The 16,404-nt window shown below is 54.0% G+C and overlaps 1 protein-coding gene across 1 annotated transcript in view; it reads left to right on the forward strand.

Annotated features, from left to right (window-relative positions):
- The first annotated feature begins 324 nt into the window (after positions 1–324).
- The window catches only part of NOTCH1 (notch receptor 1), a 51,401-nt gene continuing 35,321 nt past the window's right edge, over positions 325–16,404 (forward strand). Inside the window, exons 1-2 of the mRNA XM_072984727.2 lie at positions 325–705; positions 6,294–6,375. Coding sequence (XP_072840828.2) covers positions 591–705; positions 6,294–6,375 — 197 coding nt within the window. The 5' untranslated portion in view covers positions 325–590. The remainder of the gene's footprint in view (positions 706–6,293; positions 6,376–16,404) is intronic.

The raw sequence follows: 16,404 nt of genomic DNA on the forward strand, positions 1-16,404 counted from the left end.
GCGACGGCGGTGGGGAACATGGGCCGAGTTGTCGAGGAACAGGCGGCGGGGAGAGGGAGGGGGCGCTCTCGACGCCGACACACACACCCCGGGCGGGATCGCTCCGCACGCGCGCAACCCGCGCCGCTCGCAACTGGTCCTCCCCCCCCCCCCCGCCGCCAGCCTCTTCCTTCGGGCGGAGGCGCGGAAGAGCCGAGCGGGGCGGGCGGGCCGGCGCGCCCCTCCCCGCCTCCTCCTCCTCTTCCTCCTCCTCTTCGCCCCCGCCTCCCCCTTCCCTCCGCCCCTCGAGCGCGCGCGCCCCCGCCCAGCGAGCGCCCAGAGCGAGCGAGCGAGCGAAGAAGAGAGAGAGAGAGCGAGACTCGGGCAAGCCGCAGCCGCGCGCGTCCCCACCGGGCGCCCCCTTTTTCCAGCGAGCCCCACTCGCGCTCCGCGCCGCCGGGAGCAAGCGGAGGAGGCGCGGAGGAAGCGCGGAGCCGAGCCCGAGCCGCGGGAGCCGCGGAGGGAGCCCCCCGTCCGGAGCCGCGCCCGCCCCGCCGCGCGCAAAAAGTTGTCCGACTTTGGAGCCGATCGCCGGCCGGCGGAGCGGAGGGATGCGGCCGCTCGGGGCGCGCGGCTGCCGCCTGCCCTTGCCCCCGCCGCCCTCCTCGCCCCTGCTGCTGGTGGTGGGGGTGCAGCTGCTGCTGGGGCTCCCCGCCCTTAGCCAAGGTAGGCGTCCCGGGGTCCCCGGGGTCGGGGCCGGCGCGCCCGGCGAAGTCGAGCCTCTTGGCGCGGGGGTAGTCTCTCTGCGAGCCGGGTCCCTCGGCAAAGTTTTAGCCGGGCAGATGTGGCCGCCCCGGAGAGAGAGAGAGAGAGCGAGCGAGAGAGAGAGAGCTTCCAAGGACAGGCGCAGTGTGCCTGCGGCGCGGGGCCTCCCCCCTTGGGCTCCCCGGCGCGCCTCGGGCAGCCCCGGGGGCTCATCCTGCGCGGCTGGCTTGACCTGCAGCTCACCTGAAAGGGAAGAAAGGCCCCGGCGCTGGCTGGGCGCGAGCGTGTGTGTGTGTGTGCGTGTGCGCGCGTGTGTGTGGCTTTTGAGAAAGCGACTTCGGTTTACGAAGCGAAACCTGCCCGACCGGATCGGCCACCTGCCTGCCTGCCTTGGTGGAGAAGAACAAGGGCTTTTAAAAAGGAGACCTGGAACAGGTGGAGAGGCTTTAAAAAGCCACCCGCCCCGACCTGCCGGCGGCTCCTGTAAAAGTTTGCCAAAAGTTTTGGCTTCCCGGGCAACGCGCGTTGCCCGTGGCAGAGGAGGCCGTGGATATGGAGGTGGGGGGGGGGGAAGAGAGGAGGAAGCCCTTCTATCCCTTCTCATAGGGAGCAAGCACACCGTCTCCACCCCACCCACGAGAAATCCCTGGAAGAGGAGGCCGGGGAACGTCCTCCGGGAGGATAGTGCCCGACCAGGGCTTTCCGCGGCCGCCGACAAACGAGGGAGGAGCCCCCGCTCTTCGGATCCTTAAATGGGCAGCCAAGCCAGGGCGGCTTCCCAAAAGATTTCTCAGTCGGTGGATCCCAGTTTTTAAATCTAGTTATTTATCTCCTCTATTTATATACCGCCCTCTTAGTGCGCAATTTTAGGCAGTGAGCAACAACAACACATAAAGAACGGACTGTAAAGCTGCTTACACCGAGCCGGCCCATGCCCTTCCGGGCGCCCGCATCCACTTTGTAACGTGTGGAATAATCTGTGGGCTTTTTTTGGGGGGGGGTGCTTTTTATCAGGAGGCATTTGAAGTTGAAGAGGGAAAATCTTCGGGTAGGTGTGATTTGAACATCAATAGGAAAACTAACTTTGAAAACTGCCCCGCTTCGCTTGCGGGAATGTAATTTTTTTTTCTCCTTTTCAATTCTGTTTCGTGAACATGCGTAGGATTTCCTGTATTCGTAGCCTCTGGGTCACCTCCCTCTTCCTTTTTCTTTTTTACTCATTACGATCTGAGGACGGATGTCAGAGGGTGTGCGTGTGTGTGTGTGTTTTGTCTGTAGATCTCAGTCATATTTGGGGAAACAACCGAGGGGAAACCTGAACAAAACTTTAAAAAGTTTGATCATTCAGGGTTTTCGAAGCTACCTTTAGGGAAAGGAGCTCACGGGGTTGTTGTTGTTGTTTATTTTTTGCTGAACTGGAACTCGGCTCCCCCACCTCTGCCCCGCTGCCAAGAACTGCAACTTGTTTTGGAATTTGCAAGCTAGATGTGGGGCCTGTGGCGCTTCAGTGCAGGTGGGGGCCTGAGTCGCTCCCTGTCGGTGGTGATGCAGCGCTTCCTCTCACCTTGTTCCACTCCTCTTGCACTGTGACCCTGCCTGGGGGTCTTGCACAGTGTGTGTGTGTGTGTGTGTGTGCACGCGCGCCTCTGTACAGCCTGAGGTGAGGCACCGGATTCCAGGGCTTCTGCAGCTGCTGAATAGCTTGGTGGTCTTCTAGGCTTCTGGCTTTGGAGTCAGCGGTTAAGGGTTCGATTCCCCCCCAGTGGGGCCTCCTTGACAGGGGCTGGGCTGGATGATCTAGCGGGCCCCTTCCAGCTCTGCAGTTCTAAGAGGAGGAGGATTCTTAACTGTTAGAGCAGTAGTACAGCAAGGGAAGCGAAGTTCTCCAGAGGTGGCGAATGCCCCAACGCTGGAGGCCTTCAAGGGAACATTGGACCACCCTATGGTCTGATCTGCTTGGATTTGAGTTCATGCCTGGAGCTGGGGGCTGGACTGGATGGCCTTCGAGGCCCCGTCTGACTCCAGAATTCTAGGATGCAATGAGAGGGACCTACAGGATTCCGAAGGGCACCAGGGGGAAAATTTCCCTCCAGAGAACACAAGCTGCTTCGTGGGATCCAGGTGTGGGAATGTTGGCAGACTTTTGGATGGCCAAGAACATGTGGTGGAAATTCGTGGCTAGGCTTCCTCCTTAAATAGCAGAGACCCCCCCCCCTTCACTTTACAAGAGTGGGGCAAAGCCAAGATGCCATTGCTGGCCGTTTTTGATGGAGGACACCAGATCTCCACTAAAAATCAACCATTCCAAAGATCCAGGATATTCTGAATATCAGTCCCGCTTGGAAGATGTGGTCCCCCGGGAGGATCTAAGCCAGGATATGACCGCCTTCCCCCCCTGCTCCGGAGGTCGTGAGCCACAGGAGCTGAAAACAACGGTGTGTGTGTGTCGCTCACCCAACCTCTCCCCCCCTGCAGGCAGGGCGATCCATCTGTAGCCTCCGGGGACCCCCTCAGCCTCCCCACCTGGCATGTCCCAAAAGCAGCTTCTCGCCCAGAGGTCTGACTGGCCCAAGATCTTGGGCCCTCCAGATATGGGGGGGGGGGGGTCTACATTCCCTGTCATTCCTGGCCAGCCCAAAAAGGGTGGAGACGGAAGCAGAGCTAAGAGAAAGGTGGATGGGGTGTTTTTTTTTCCCTTTAGAGGCTGAGTAGGTGCAAGTCAGTTCATCATCATCATCATCTTAGAACTGCACATCTGGAAGGGACCCTATGGGTCATTAAACCCAGCCCCTGGCAAGGAGGCCTAGTGGGGGAATCGAACTCCCAGCCTCAGATGCCTAAACCCCAGAGCTCTCCAGTAATTCATTAAGCATCGTCATCCTCTTAGAGCTGCCGAGCTGGAAGGGACCCTATGAGATCATCCAGTCCAGCCCTTGTCAAGTGGGAGACCCAGTGGGAGAACCGAACCCCCAACCTCTGGCTCCTGAGCGGGAGACCCACTACGGGGAGGAGGCACTGAATGCTTCTGGTGCCCCTTATGCCAAGAAGCAAGGGGGAGGAGGGCATCTGGCCCTATAAGAGCAGGTCGGGCAAGGGAGCCTTTTTGCTAGATTTGGAGTCGCAGTTGGGATGTTGTGACTTCTCCCCACACACACACACACACACACACACTGCTGTGATTGGACAGCCCGGAGGTGTTACTTGTGTGTGTGTGTCTGTTCTGTTCCCAGCCCTCTGCCAAAGGTTTGAGAGTGCCAAAAGCCCGGGGTCCCTCCTGCGCTGGCTGAGCGCCGTGGCAGAGGAGAAGGGGGAGCCTGCCGAATCTTCGGTCACGAGGCCCGAGAGTCATTTCGCTTCTCCCTTCCGGGAACCAAAGAGGAACTCTTTTGAGCGAGCCTGCTGTGGGGCCCTGTCTAGTTTCGCTTTGCGAAGGCTCTTCTGAGCAACCGAAATTGCAAGACAGCCGGGCATCTCTTCCCCCTCCCCCCTCCGCCACCCGATGGCTCAGTAGCCGGCAACTGGGAAACCCAGAGCAGGTTGTGTGTGTGTGTGTGTGTGTGTGTGCGTGCATGTGTGTCTATGCGTGCGCATGCTTTGCATGTGGTTGGGTCTGATGCAGGCAGGTATTGAGTGTCAAGGGGTTGGGATCCGGGCCGGCATGTCAAGACAGCCAGCAGGATCCCTGGCTTCTGACAACGGGCCTGCTCTGATTTCCCTCCTTTGTTCGGAGTGGGAGAGCCTCTGCTTCGCAGCTGTTGCTCTTTCCCACGAGTGAGGGGGTGGGGTACGTGCACGCGCGCCCCCCTGGTCCTTGCTTTACAACTCTCTCTCCCCCCCCTCTCTCTTCTTCGCCTCCGTCTCCTCTGTCCAGCTCCTGGGGCCAGCTTCTCTCCTTTTGAAAAGCCATGAATATCTGAACAGGCAGACAATTCAAGAAATGCTCTCTGTGTCTGTGTGTGTGTGTGCACGCGCGCATGCACACACACACACACGCCTGCATCTGTCTGCAGTCAAGAAAGAGAGAGAGAAGAGTCTAAAACCGGATGCCCGTGAATAAAAACCCAGTCTTGTTGAATTTGAGAACTTTTTCTAGAAAAATCTCCACCCTGCATGGCGAGAGAGATCTTTGCCGATTGAAGATCTGTCTTCTTCACCTCCACGTTGAAAACCTGTTAGAGGGCCTAGTTTTGCTAAGTTTAGGACTGTGGCCGAGGCAGACCCTTTGGGGACAAAACCCAACATTTCTGTTGACATCTGGAGGCAGAGGAAATTCTCCTCTTTCGTGGGAGAGGAATTGAGGCCCGGTCTATGGATTTTATTTTGATCCCCAATAAGCTGAGCGTCAAGACGGAGAATTGACGCCTTTGTGACCCCAGGGAAGAGCTGTTCCCTTCACCCTGGCGGAAGTGGCCCTTTGCTTCTCTTTCTCCCTAGACAACGTCTGTCAGGGTATCCGTGTCAGTGCGAATGGAGAGGGCGGTTTCCTGTCCCAACACAGCAGCTACTTTCCTAAGACCATTGTGACGATGGTTGTATCACCAGTTACAGCTGAGGTGCAGATGGTGCGCTTGGGCCCATCCAGTGGGTTTCATGGCTGAGTGGGGTTTCGAACCCAGGTCTCCTCTAAGTCCTAGTGCAGCCTTCGAACCCACTTTACCGCCTTTACCTCTTTTGAGCCCTCCGGCGATCTACAGCTGAAGCATTCCTGATAGTCGGACGAACCTTGGAGCCATCCTGGAATCTGGGGTGCCCATTGCAGATCCCTACCCCCCCAAAAAAATGCCCTGGTCCATGGCTGACATTCCCCATGTTGTGCTCCCTCCTTTGTACTGTGACTTACCACCTTCCTATCACTTTTCTCATCTGAGGATCCTTCTAAGATCTTCAGAGGGCTGGCTCTAATCATCGTTATGTCAAAGGTAGTCCTAGAGAGGAGGGGCAGGATCTGTTCTCCATCATCATCGCAGGGTTCAGGACATGTCACAATGGGCTCAAGGGACAGAAAGCCAGATTTCGGCAGATTACCAGGAAAAAAATCTTAAATGTTAGAGCAGTACAACAATGGAGCCCATGGCCTCAATGGGAGGGGGCGAGGGCTCCCGATCCTGGAGGCCTTCAAGAGGAAATGGGACAACCGTCCGTCAGATTTGCTTGGATTGGGATTCCTGCCTTGAGCCGGGGTTGGGGGGACTTGATGGTCTATGAGTTGATGCTGATGGCTTCATGCCATCCTTGATGTATGCTAGGAAGTCAGGATGGAAGCCTTTGCCCGTCCAAATCATTTGGCCCCGTACGTTCCAAAGTGGCCGTCCTGTGGCTTAGGGGTTCCTTATTTCTGCTCCTGGACTTTTAAAATTATTATTTTGCACGTGCAAAAGAGATAAGATTGTGAACGCTAGATGTGTGGAGGCCGGCGGCCCCCTGGCTTCTGGCCAGAGATGGGGAGAGATCTCCCACGGGGTTGAAGACCACAGACCGAGCGAGAGCCCATCTCTCTGTCCAAGAATCGCTTGTCCGTCCTGTGGGCTAACTCTGCGCTTTCGTTGCAGGTTTCCGATGCACCCAGCCTTCTGAGTCCTGCTTGAATGGAGGGAGGTGTGAAACCTACCCCAACGGAACAGCCGTGTGCCTGTAAGTATGACCTGGAAGACACGCTTTAGGGAAAGAGCCCCCCCCTCTTTTTTTTTTGGTTCGTGTGTCCAAACAGACAGAAGCAAAGCTAGAAGACGCTCTTTCGATATGAGAAAAAGTGTGGCGATTTCGTGGCCCTGCAGATGCCTAAGTGGCTGGCATTTTGCTGTGATGAAAAGGAAGGGGGGGCCCATGACCCTCATGTGCCAGACAGGAGCTGCTGGCGGTCTGCCCTGGTGTGTAGTGGGGGGGGTCTCCCTCTTAAGGCCACGTCAGCCTACACAGGGCGCGAGGGAACTAAAAGTTGTGGATTTGAAGATGATGAGGAGCTCTTTGTGGCAGCTCAAGTAGCTGCGTTCGTCCGTTGGCGTTTGGAACATTGGAACGTTCCCTCTCCAAATGGGAAATGCCGTGGCCCGCCTTAAAGGGCTGTTTGGAAGGCCCACCTGGCGGAGGTGCCTCTTTGGCCCCGCTGAGCGCTTGCGTCAGGGGAACGCGTTTTCCTGGAGCGGGTCCTCCTGTGCTTGTTTGTCGAGGAAGGGTGCCGTCCCCGGGTCATAGAGATGCCCGCTCAAGGGGTGAACATTTTTCCAGCAACTGTCTCGGCTTCCATGTTTTAATTCTACCCTCGAGCAAGTTGTGGTCCGGATGGAAACCATACGGTGTCTGCCCCGGGGCTCACCCACCCACATGTCGAAGGGAGGTTTCCTCGGGAGAGAGAGGAAACGAGGAGGTCGGTTTATGCTGTGAGATTTACGCTCCCCTTCTGTGCACGCTCTTGGGCCTGAATCGGTGGGTGATCTGAACTAGAGTAGACTCATGGCATCTGTGGAATTGACCTTCCATGAAGGGTGCAAAAAACGTGATATCTCCCCTTCCTAAGGACGGTCGGTTCAGGGGCTTCACCTTGGCCGGATTCTGGAGCGGTGTAGCGGGAAGGTCTTTCTAAGGAGGCAACCAAAGAGTAGCAGCCTGCATGCCCGTGCGGAGGGGGGGCGGGAAAGGAGTGCTACGTTTTAACCAGAAACACACAACCAAAGCAAAACAAGAAGACATTGTAGCAACTTAAAGACTTAACTGGCTACATTGTAACATAAGCTTTTGTGGATTGAGTCCCCTTTTTGTCATGTCCTCCTCAACTCGCTTGCCCAGCTTGAATCTCTCCGCTGGATCTTTTGACCACCAAGAACCGAAGGTGGAAACTGGATAAAGCCACCGTGTATGATGAGCCCAGCTAATTCAGAGTATAGTTTGCCAGTCTGAGGAAGAGATCCATATGGGAACCAGCAGATCTGTGCCATCGATGGGCTTCAGTGCCTTTCGCGCTGAAACGGGTTGTGTTGAGGAACGTGTGGTGGGTTGGAGAAGGAAGAGATTCCCGGATGTTGCAACGGACTTTCTAGGCCAGAAATCGCATCTTGGAGTCGGAGAATCATGGAAAGGGACCTCGAAGGCCATCAAGCCCAACCCGGTGCTCAAGGCAGGAACCGAAATCTGAGCAGATCTCACAGACTGTTGTCTAATTTCCTCTTGAAGGCCCCCAATGTTGGAGCGCTCGCCACCTCCCGAAGTCATGGGCTCTGTTGTCGTCCTGCTCTAACGGTTAAGAAGCTTTCCCCCGAGATTCAGCCTAAATCTGGCTTCCTGTCGCTTGAGCCCCTTATTATGAGGCGTCCCACACTCTGGGATGACCCAGAACAGATCTTGCCCCTCCTCTGTCGGATGACCTTTCAAGTATTTGAACCAATAATAAGTCATTGGCGATGGTATGGCCAGGGGAGAATGTGGGCACCTGAGCCGCGTAGAATTCCTTACTACGAGCAAAGTTTGGCGGTCTTGTTGGTCTAACATGCAAGACCAGTGCTTGCCTAGTAACCAGTTGGCCAACCATGGATCGTGGCCAAGAAGACCAAAGGATCTTCTGGTTTGCTGTGCCTTTCTCCTCTTTCTCTAGCCCCCTGGCCTGCTTGTTTCTACTCGGGAGTAGGAGCCCGAAGTTCAGTGCCAATGACTTGTAAACCTTGGTGGGTAGGTTAAACTTCTCTCTACCTGCTCACTGCAAACCTTCTTAGAGGGTTCTGCACGACACAGCTTTCCGCTGGCATTTTTATCCCAACTGTTGAATGGCAGATATTTTTTTTTCCTTCCCCAGTGGGGTCAGGGGGGTACGGGGGGGGGGGAAGACTGCGCTAGTGTGTCTGCTTCAGTCCTTTCATTTCGGCATTTTCTGTTTGTCCAGGGGGAGAGAGAGAGAGGGAGAGATAGAAACCTTCAGCAAATTAATCGGGCACATGAGCAATTTAAAGGACAAAGGCTGGGCTCCTTTGTGAGGCCTTAATGAATGCACGCCACAATTTTTTCCCTCTATTTCTTTTTCTTTTTTCCTTTTTTGGCCTGCAGAAGCCGAACCGACGCTTGACGCTCTAAATCTTGTTTTCTTTCATTCAAGGAATGACAGCTGGGATTCGGTCGAAATTCGGCAGCCATTGTTCAGGAAGGGAGATTAATGCTATGTGACTAATCGTGCAGGGCTTCCCAGAATGCATAACTCGCTCGTCTTGCCTGGGCCAACCCCCCCCTCACCCCACCCCCTTTCCCCCCCTTCTGGTGATTCTTTCTTTCTCCTGCTAAAAAGCCCCCTTGTATCCTCCTGATTTACATGGGGTGTACAGATGGCAGGGGAATCTAATTGGGTTGGATGCCCCAAGGGAGCAGGTTGGCCCGGGAATTTGCCTTGTAGGGCCGCCTGGGTGGAAAGGGAAGGAGACGTCTTCCACGTTTGTGACCTTGATGAGTTTCACTTTGGGTTTCACCAAACCCACCCAGCCCTCCTTGGGCCATGTCTGGTTCTGTCTTTCCAAAGTTGCTGGTGGGCCATTGTCCCTGGGAAGGCTGAGACAGACCCTTCCACGGAACTCTTTTGCGGGTAGCAGGAGTTGCTCTGAGAAGAGTCTAAAGCTCGCCCGTTTGTGGTCGCCTTTATGGGTCGTATTTTCTTAAAAGCAAGTTCAAGGTCTCCGAAATATCGGATGCAGGGATTCTTTTCAGTTCTGTTTGGCTGCCCCATTAGCTCGGTTCTGTCTCACACCAGCTTCAGCTAATCCGGGAAAGCAACCCCCAGCTTGGTCACATCTGGTCCCTGGCTTGGTCACCTGTGACTTGGGAAGGTGATGCAGACTGAACGGGCTCAACGCTCGCAGACAGGAGGGTCCTCGGGCATCATGGCTAGTGGCCCTTGCTGCCTAGCCAGTGTTTCTAAGGCTGCTCTCTGGATGTTACTTCTCATGAATGTGGTGTCTGTAAGGAACTGGGCTGAGAGGGGACACACGGAAGTGTCGTAACTTCTTTAAAAGCTACCAGTCAACCCAAACGGGGCAGTGGAACATGGTCTGCTAGCTTTGAAAGAGCCCTTTTCAAAGACTTGAAACATCATCCTTCACAGGAGGGGCAGGGTCTGCTCTCGATCATCCCAAAGTGCAAGACGTGTTGTAATGGGCTCAAGCGACAAGAAGACAGATTTCAGCCGAACATCAGGGAAAAACTTCTCAACTGTTAGAGCAGTACAACAAGGGAACCCATAACCTCAGCAGAAGGCAGTGAGCGCTCCAACGCTGGAGGCCTTCAAGAGAAAATGGGACCGCCGTCCATCCGATCTGCTTGGATTGGGTTCCCTGCCCCGAGCAGGGGGTTGGACTGGATGGCCTTCGAGACCCCCTCCGACTCCAGGATTTGAGGGTTATTTGGGAAACCTCTTTCCAACTTCAAGCAAGGCTTATAAAAACAAGCTGTCCTCTCATTCACCTGTGGCGAGTTGGAATCCCGTGCAGGGGATTCACCAAGAAGACGTTACCGAGACTTTTGCTTGCTGTTGGCTCCTAGGGTCTAAGATATTTATCCTTCATGGCCTAAAAAAAAGAGAGAGACAGTTTTCATGACGATGGGTGCTGTGTTGTCCTTGCTAACATCCTTGAGAGGGGCTGGACTTGAGGATCCACCGGATCCCTTCCTGCTCTAAGATGGCGATGCTCAGAAGACTCAGCCTTCAAAAGCCAGACAGCAAGAGCCGTGTACTTCATGTTTCATAGAATACAAATAAAATGAGCACTTGGACTAGGATTTGGCCAGGGTGGGTCTGTGCCCGTCGCCAGTGCGGTTTTGCGCTTGTGGATGCTAACCGCAGCTTTACAAACTTCCGGCCCCTCTCCTGAGCGCCGAATGCTTTTTCCCAGAGCAGATGAAAAGCTTTCGCTCACGGATCATGTGGCCCTTGCTGTAATAGGTACCAATTAAAGCTTAGCAGGGGAGGGTTTTGGGACTGGTACCCCCCCCCCCAAGATGAAAAAAAGGGCCTGTGATGCACTTGTTATAGTGTGGATGTGTGTGGGGGGGTGGCTTTCTCAGGACCACCCTCACTTCCCTGCTTGGTTGGCAGCAGATGGGGGGGGGGTCCAGGGGGCTCGGTAAGAACCTCAAGGGGGTGGGGGTCTCTGCCTCTTCCCGCAGGATGGGTTGTGGCCTCATCCTGCCGCTGGGCGTGTTTGGCCTTCCAGCAAACTACCCTTCCTCTTCGGTGGCCGAGGTAGCCTGTCACCTTTGCTTTGCCAGCAAGAGGGCAGGCGGGCAAAAGTCTCTTTCCCCCCCCCCTTCCCTTCTGAGTGCTCACCTTTTAAGTCCGCCCGGACATCCGATGCCGTCCGGAGGGGATCTCTTGCCGTTAAAATGGCGCTCTTCCTTTCTGCTCCTCACTAATGAGATTCAGAGGCCGTCCGGTCCAAGAGAGCGCCTTGCATCCTTAATGCCCGATTCATCCTTCTTGCTGGGCAAAGAGTCTCCAGGAAGGGAGAACAGCAGCAAAGGACTCTGTTGAAAGCGTCTCCTGCGTGGGGGGGAACGGAGAAGCCCACAGGCGCTGGGTTCCTGGGGTTTGGATTGTTGTTTGTTTATTTCCCAAGCTTTCTCGCCGGACTAGGCGCTATTCAGCTCCCGGGGCCTATTGTTAATTCCCCGGAAGTCCTTCTGCTTAATTTTTCCCCCTTCTGTTTTAACCTGCGGTTATTTCCGTGAAACAATAACAAGGGGATGGGAAGAGAACCAGGGCTCCCTGGGACAGGAAAAGGGTGCGGTGTTGAAAATGGCCTCAGGAAGTCCGTAAGGAGCGAGAACGGTTCGGCCGGCATCTCACCAGGTCTGTGGATGCTTCTTCTGGGCTGCCTTGATTGTGGAAGAAGTCGTCATTTGAGGACCGGAGCGGGACTCTTCCGCAGATGAAATCCATAAAGAGATGAGCCCTCCAAAACCACTTCTGGACATTGTGAATTTTGCAGGTGGCCTGCCTAAGACGCGCCACTTAAAACTCGGCTTGCTTGTGTGTTCTCAGTCAAGAGTCTCAGTCCTGGGTGTGAGTCTTTGGTACCAAGTCCAAACCCCTACTAAAAACAAGCTTTTCCCCCCAGAAAAAAAGGGAGGTGGTGGGTGGTTCAAGGCTGAGTCAAGTCACCGGCGCGACTTGAGTCTGACTTGACTGGGAGTCTCCCCACCTGAATTCCTGTCCCTGCCAAGCAACAGTGCCGCCGGACAACAAAACAGGACCGTGTCCGGTCACCCCAGAAAGGATCACCTTCACCTGGCAGGATCTCCCTAAAAGCGACTCTTGTGTCCGTCTGGGAATCTCTGGAACCCAACCAAGAGTGGACCCAGAAACCCAGCTTCGGCATGGATTGTGGTCGGGGTGTTTTCGTGCACATCCTGTGATCCAGCTCGCGCTGAACTGTGCCCTAAGGGATCCATTGGCATCGATGAGGCAAATCGGAGGCCCTTCGCATTTCGATTTCCTGCCCCCTGCACGCCTGCCAGACTCTCGTGGCTTTCCGCCTTCCAGGGAACCTTCTTCCCCCGTACAGAGAATTCTCGGCGGCAGGTGCAAATCGGCAGCCTCTGCTTTTAAGCTCTACGGGTTCGGCCGCCAACCGCCGACCGAAGGTTCTTGGAAGCGAGGAGGTGGCAGCAGTTAGGAAATGCCGTTCGGTTCCTCCAGTGAAAAGCAGGCTTCGAAGCTCTCGAAAAAGCTGCCGGGTGTGGACTGCTGGCTGCTGAAGGAAGGCTGTCCTGCCTGAGTCCAAACTGGAGGCTTCTTAATGCGAAAGAGAATTTGGATAGATTTCTTCCCTGTTTCCCCTAATGCTAGAAAAAATGTTTATGCTGTTCCTCTTGGTTCAAGCGATGAAGCAGCTAACAAAGGCATTCTCGAAGGCCCCTTGCATCCATGCCCCAGGGGTCCGGGTCTCCTGCTCCTTCAGAAATGGAGGACTCCTCCCTCATCCGGTGACCAAACCAAAACTGATGGTTTGTCCTACACAGCACTGGCTGTGCTTCATTGTGCTGGCTGGGGGACGATGGGAATCGTAGTTTAATCCGTGGGGCTCGCACCAGGAAGATAGGCCCCTTCTGGCTGGCGGCTGGCGACTTTGGGAGAGCTGTCACGGGTCTGTTGTTAAGGAAGGCATGTTTGCAAACGCCTGGTTCAGTCCTGCGTTGTTCCGAAAACATAGCATGCGAATAATGTCTCAAAAGCAGGTACTGCTTGAGCTTCTTTCTCGTTCAGGGCCTGAGATTGCTGTTTTGCTTTTGTTTTTTTAGGGGGGGGGGCTTTGCAATTCTCAGCAGTTTGTCTCTGTGAGGGGTCCATTTTTGCAAGGAAGTGTGACTTGCCTCCCCCCTCCCAAATCTGCAGTTTTAGGCTACCTCTTTCAGCGGGTGCACTTTGCAACTGTGTGTGGAAGTTGCCTCCTGTCTGATTTCAAAAGAATTGATACCCCCTTGAGAATCTGGCAGCCCTCGGTGGCTCTTCTTCTGTCGCCAGCTGGGGAATGCCGTTCGGCGTGCCTGTGGTGGGGGGGGGAGAGACTCTGCTTCATGGCCTTGTCACCCGTTGCTGCTGGCAGTTGGCTGGGTGCAACTCTCCTTGAAGTGACCTGAGTTTATTCAAAGTATGCCTGCACCTCCTTTTAAGGGCTGCGTCCACTCTGGCCAGACAATGAAAGAACTCCATTCCAGTAAAAGCAGGATTCGGCTGATCCTGGAGGAGCGGTCCCAGACCCTTACCTCTTCCCTCTCTTCCTTCTCCCTTTGTGTTGTTTCCTGGCAATGCCTGTCTGCTTCCAGCGTGCCTTGGCGCCCATAAAGAGCATAAACCGTATCTCCTCTTCTCTGTTCTTAAAAGGAAGTCAGAGCAAATTCCACACACTGTAGCCTTTAGCCATCTCTCTCTCTCTCTCTCTCTCTCTCTCTCTGCATGCTCCATCAGAATAATCCTGGTTAGAACTGTCCTCTGTTTTTATTCTATGGACCTGTTATAGAAACACAGGATAATGGAGTTGGAAGGGGCCTCTAAGACCATCCAGTCCAGCCCCCTGCCCAATGTAGGAATCCAACTCTAAGCGGATCGACCAGGTGGTTGTCCAAATTGCTCTTAAAGGACTCCAGCATTTGGAGTGCTCAGAACCTCCCAAGGTCATTGATTCTTCTGTCATCGTACCGTTCTAACAGTTGAAAGGTTTTTCCTGATTTTCAAGCTAAATCTGACTTTCTGTCTCTTGAGCCCATGAGGGCATGTCCTCTGATCATCTTTATGAATGTGTTCCAGTTGGACAGCATCCTTCTTAAAGGGCTGTATCCAGAACTGGACATGGGACTTGAGATGAGGCCTCGCCGGTGCTGAACGTGGCTTCAATCAAAGCCACCTCTGCAGTGGGCATTTGGTCACGAAGGGTGTGGGGAAAAGGGAGTTGTAACATCGGTAAGGTCTTAGCTTCCCTGGAGAAATGAAAAAGCATCTGTTTTCCATGAGGACAAAACTCAAGGCAGGAACCGGCCCTTGGGATTTTGGACAACGGAGCGCCAGGGAGCCCCGAATGAGGGAGTTTGGACGGAGGATCAGAAGTGGGGGGTTAGACGGGGTTGATCAAATTCGTTGTCCCAAAGGTGGGGGACGGTCAAGAGACAAAGGGTCTAGAGGAAGTGGGCCAAAAGTCTGCAGCAGGAACCACAGTTGAGGGTGGCAGAGGAAAATGTCGAGGCGAAGGAAGAGAAAACCCCAAAGGTCGACGACAGGAGTCTCTGCCCTGTAGAGTTCTGCTCCGTCTCACAAGATGGAGAGCAGGAAGGATGTGGGCAGGTGGGGGGCTGAGGTCCAGGGAGGAAGAAGCTCAAGCCTCTGCCAGCTGTGGCTTCTTCCTCTTCTTCCGCACACATCTGGATCCCTCAAATGGGCAGCCTCGCATCTCCACGTCTCCTGCTGGCCTTCCCGTCTCCATTTTGGGACTGCCATGGCTATAACGTCTGGCGAGGATTCATTATGAAACCCTCTGCCCCATCCGCCTGCTCGTTTTGCATGAAAGAGTTTGAACATCTTTCCCCCTTCCCAGTTTCCCCGATCGCTTGCATTCTCCCGAGGTCGGTCTGGTGCTGCTTTGTTTTAAAAAAAAAATTTGTTGTTCCCCTTTGGCTTAGTGTTTGCTGAAATATACTTGGGAGGGAAAGTTAGGGGAACTTTTAAAAAAGCAATTAATACTTTGGGGGCTGGTTGGAGGAAAGTGGTAAGGAGAGATGGCGGGAAGACGTGATTTAATGGGGAGGTTTCATGCTAGATTAAGTTGTGAGAATTTGTCGGCACATAAATCAGTGGCCGGTTCACAAGTTTGGTGGTGCTGCTGCCTGGATGCCGGTTAATATATATCCCTCAACCACCACATGGCTTCTCATCGTTGTCCAAGGACGCCTCTGTTCCTTACTTTTGTTCAGTAGCCTCATGGTTTTGAAGGAAGAAATCCCAACGAGGCAGGGCTTTTCCTTCTTACGGGAGCTTGCCTTCAAAGATGGGGGTCGTGGGCCAAAGGCGAAGGCTGGAGATGCCCCCCCCCCAAAAAAAGGCTACTGGCTAGCTGTCGACTCACCACCGGAAATGGATTCTTTCTTTGTTTCTTAAACGTGTATACTCCTCAGCTGAATTCCGTGCTCTCTTCAAGTGAAATAAAAACATCGCTGCCGTATATTAATTAAAACAGACCAACCATAACACAGAAGCTCCGAGAGGCTGAATTTGCAAGTTGAACGCGGAACGCGAGGCCTTATCATCAAACAGAACAAACAGAAAAACGTACCAGGCAGGATGGCAAGCGAAGATCGCTCTGAAAAAGAATGGGTTGGGGACCCTTTTGAATGTCGGGAAGGGTTAGGGTTCCGGGCGCAGCTCCCCTGGGAGTGGGTCCCAGAGTGTTGGTGCCACCACGAAGAAGGCCCCGCTTTGGGTGGATGGGTTCCTGGCCTGCGACCCTGGGCACCAGGGAGGGCCGTCTTCCCCTTCCTCGGATCAGCGAGGGGCCTGGATGTGATTTGATTTGTGGTCCACCTCTGTGCCCCTCTCCACTCTCCTTGTAACCTCAAAGGATTTGGTTAGGTATGGTTTGGTTTTTTACTCCCAAGTGACCTAACGCGCATTGTCTGGAGTCTATACCAAAATGTTCATCATCCTCTCCAGGTAACTGGGTAGGCAGCTGCTGCAAGGAGCGGAGATAAGATGCAGGTTTTTTTCTATGTGTACAATCGGAGATAAGAGGTAGTGTTTTGTGTGTGTACAATCGGCGATAAGAGACAGCTTTTGGATGTTACAATCGGAGATAAAAGGCAGCTTTTTGTATGTGTGCGATCGGAGATAAGACAGCTTTTGGATGTGTGTGATCGGAGATAAGAGGCAGTTTTTTGTATGTGTACGATCAGAGATAAGATACAGCTTTTGGGTGTTTGCGATTGGAGATAAAAGGCAAGTTTTTTGTATGTGTACGATCAGAAATAAGAGACAGCTTTTGGATGTGTATGATTGGAGATAACAGGCAGTTTTTTTCATCTGTTTACAACTGGCGACAAGGCAAGTTTATGTCTGTTTACGATCGGAGATAGAAAGTTTTTGTCTGTTTACAACTGGAGACAAGAGGGGTTTCGCCTCCATCCCCCAGCCAGGAAACCATCTGATAA

Source organism: Pogona vitticeps, chromosome ZW-PAR, assembly GCF_051106095.1.
Source record: "Pogona vitticeps strain Pit_001003342236 chromosome ZW-PAR, PviZW2.1, whole genome shotgun sequence".
Taxonomy (NCBI): Eukaryota; Metazoa; Chordata; class Lepidosauria; order Squamata; family Agamidae; genus Pogona; species Pogona vitticeps.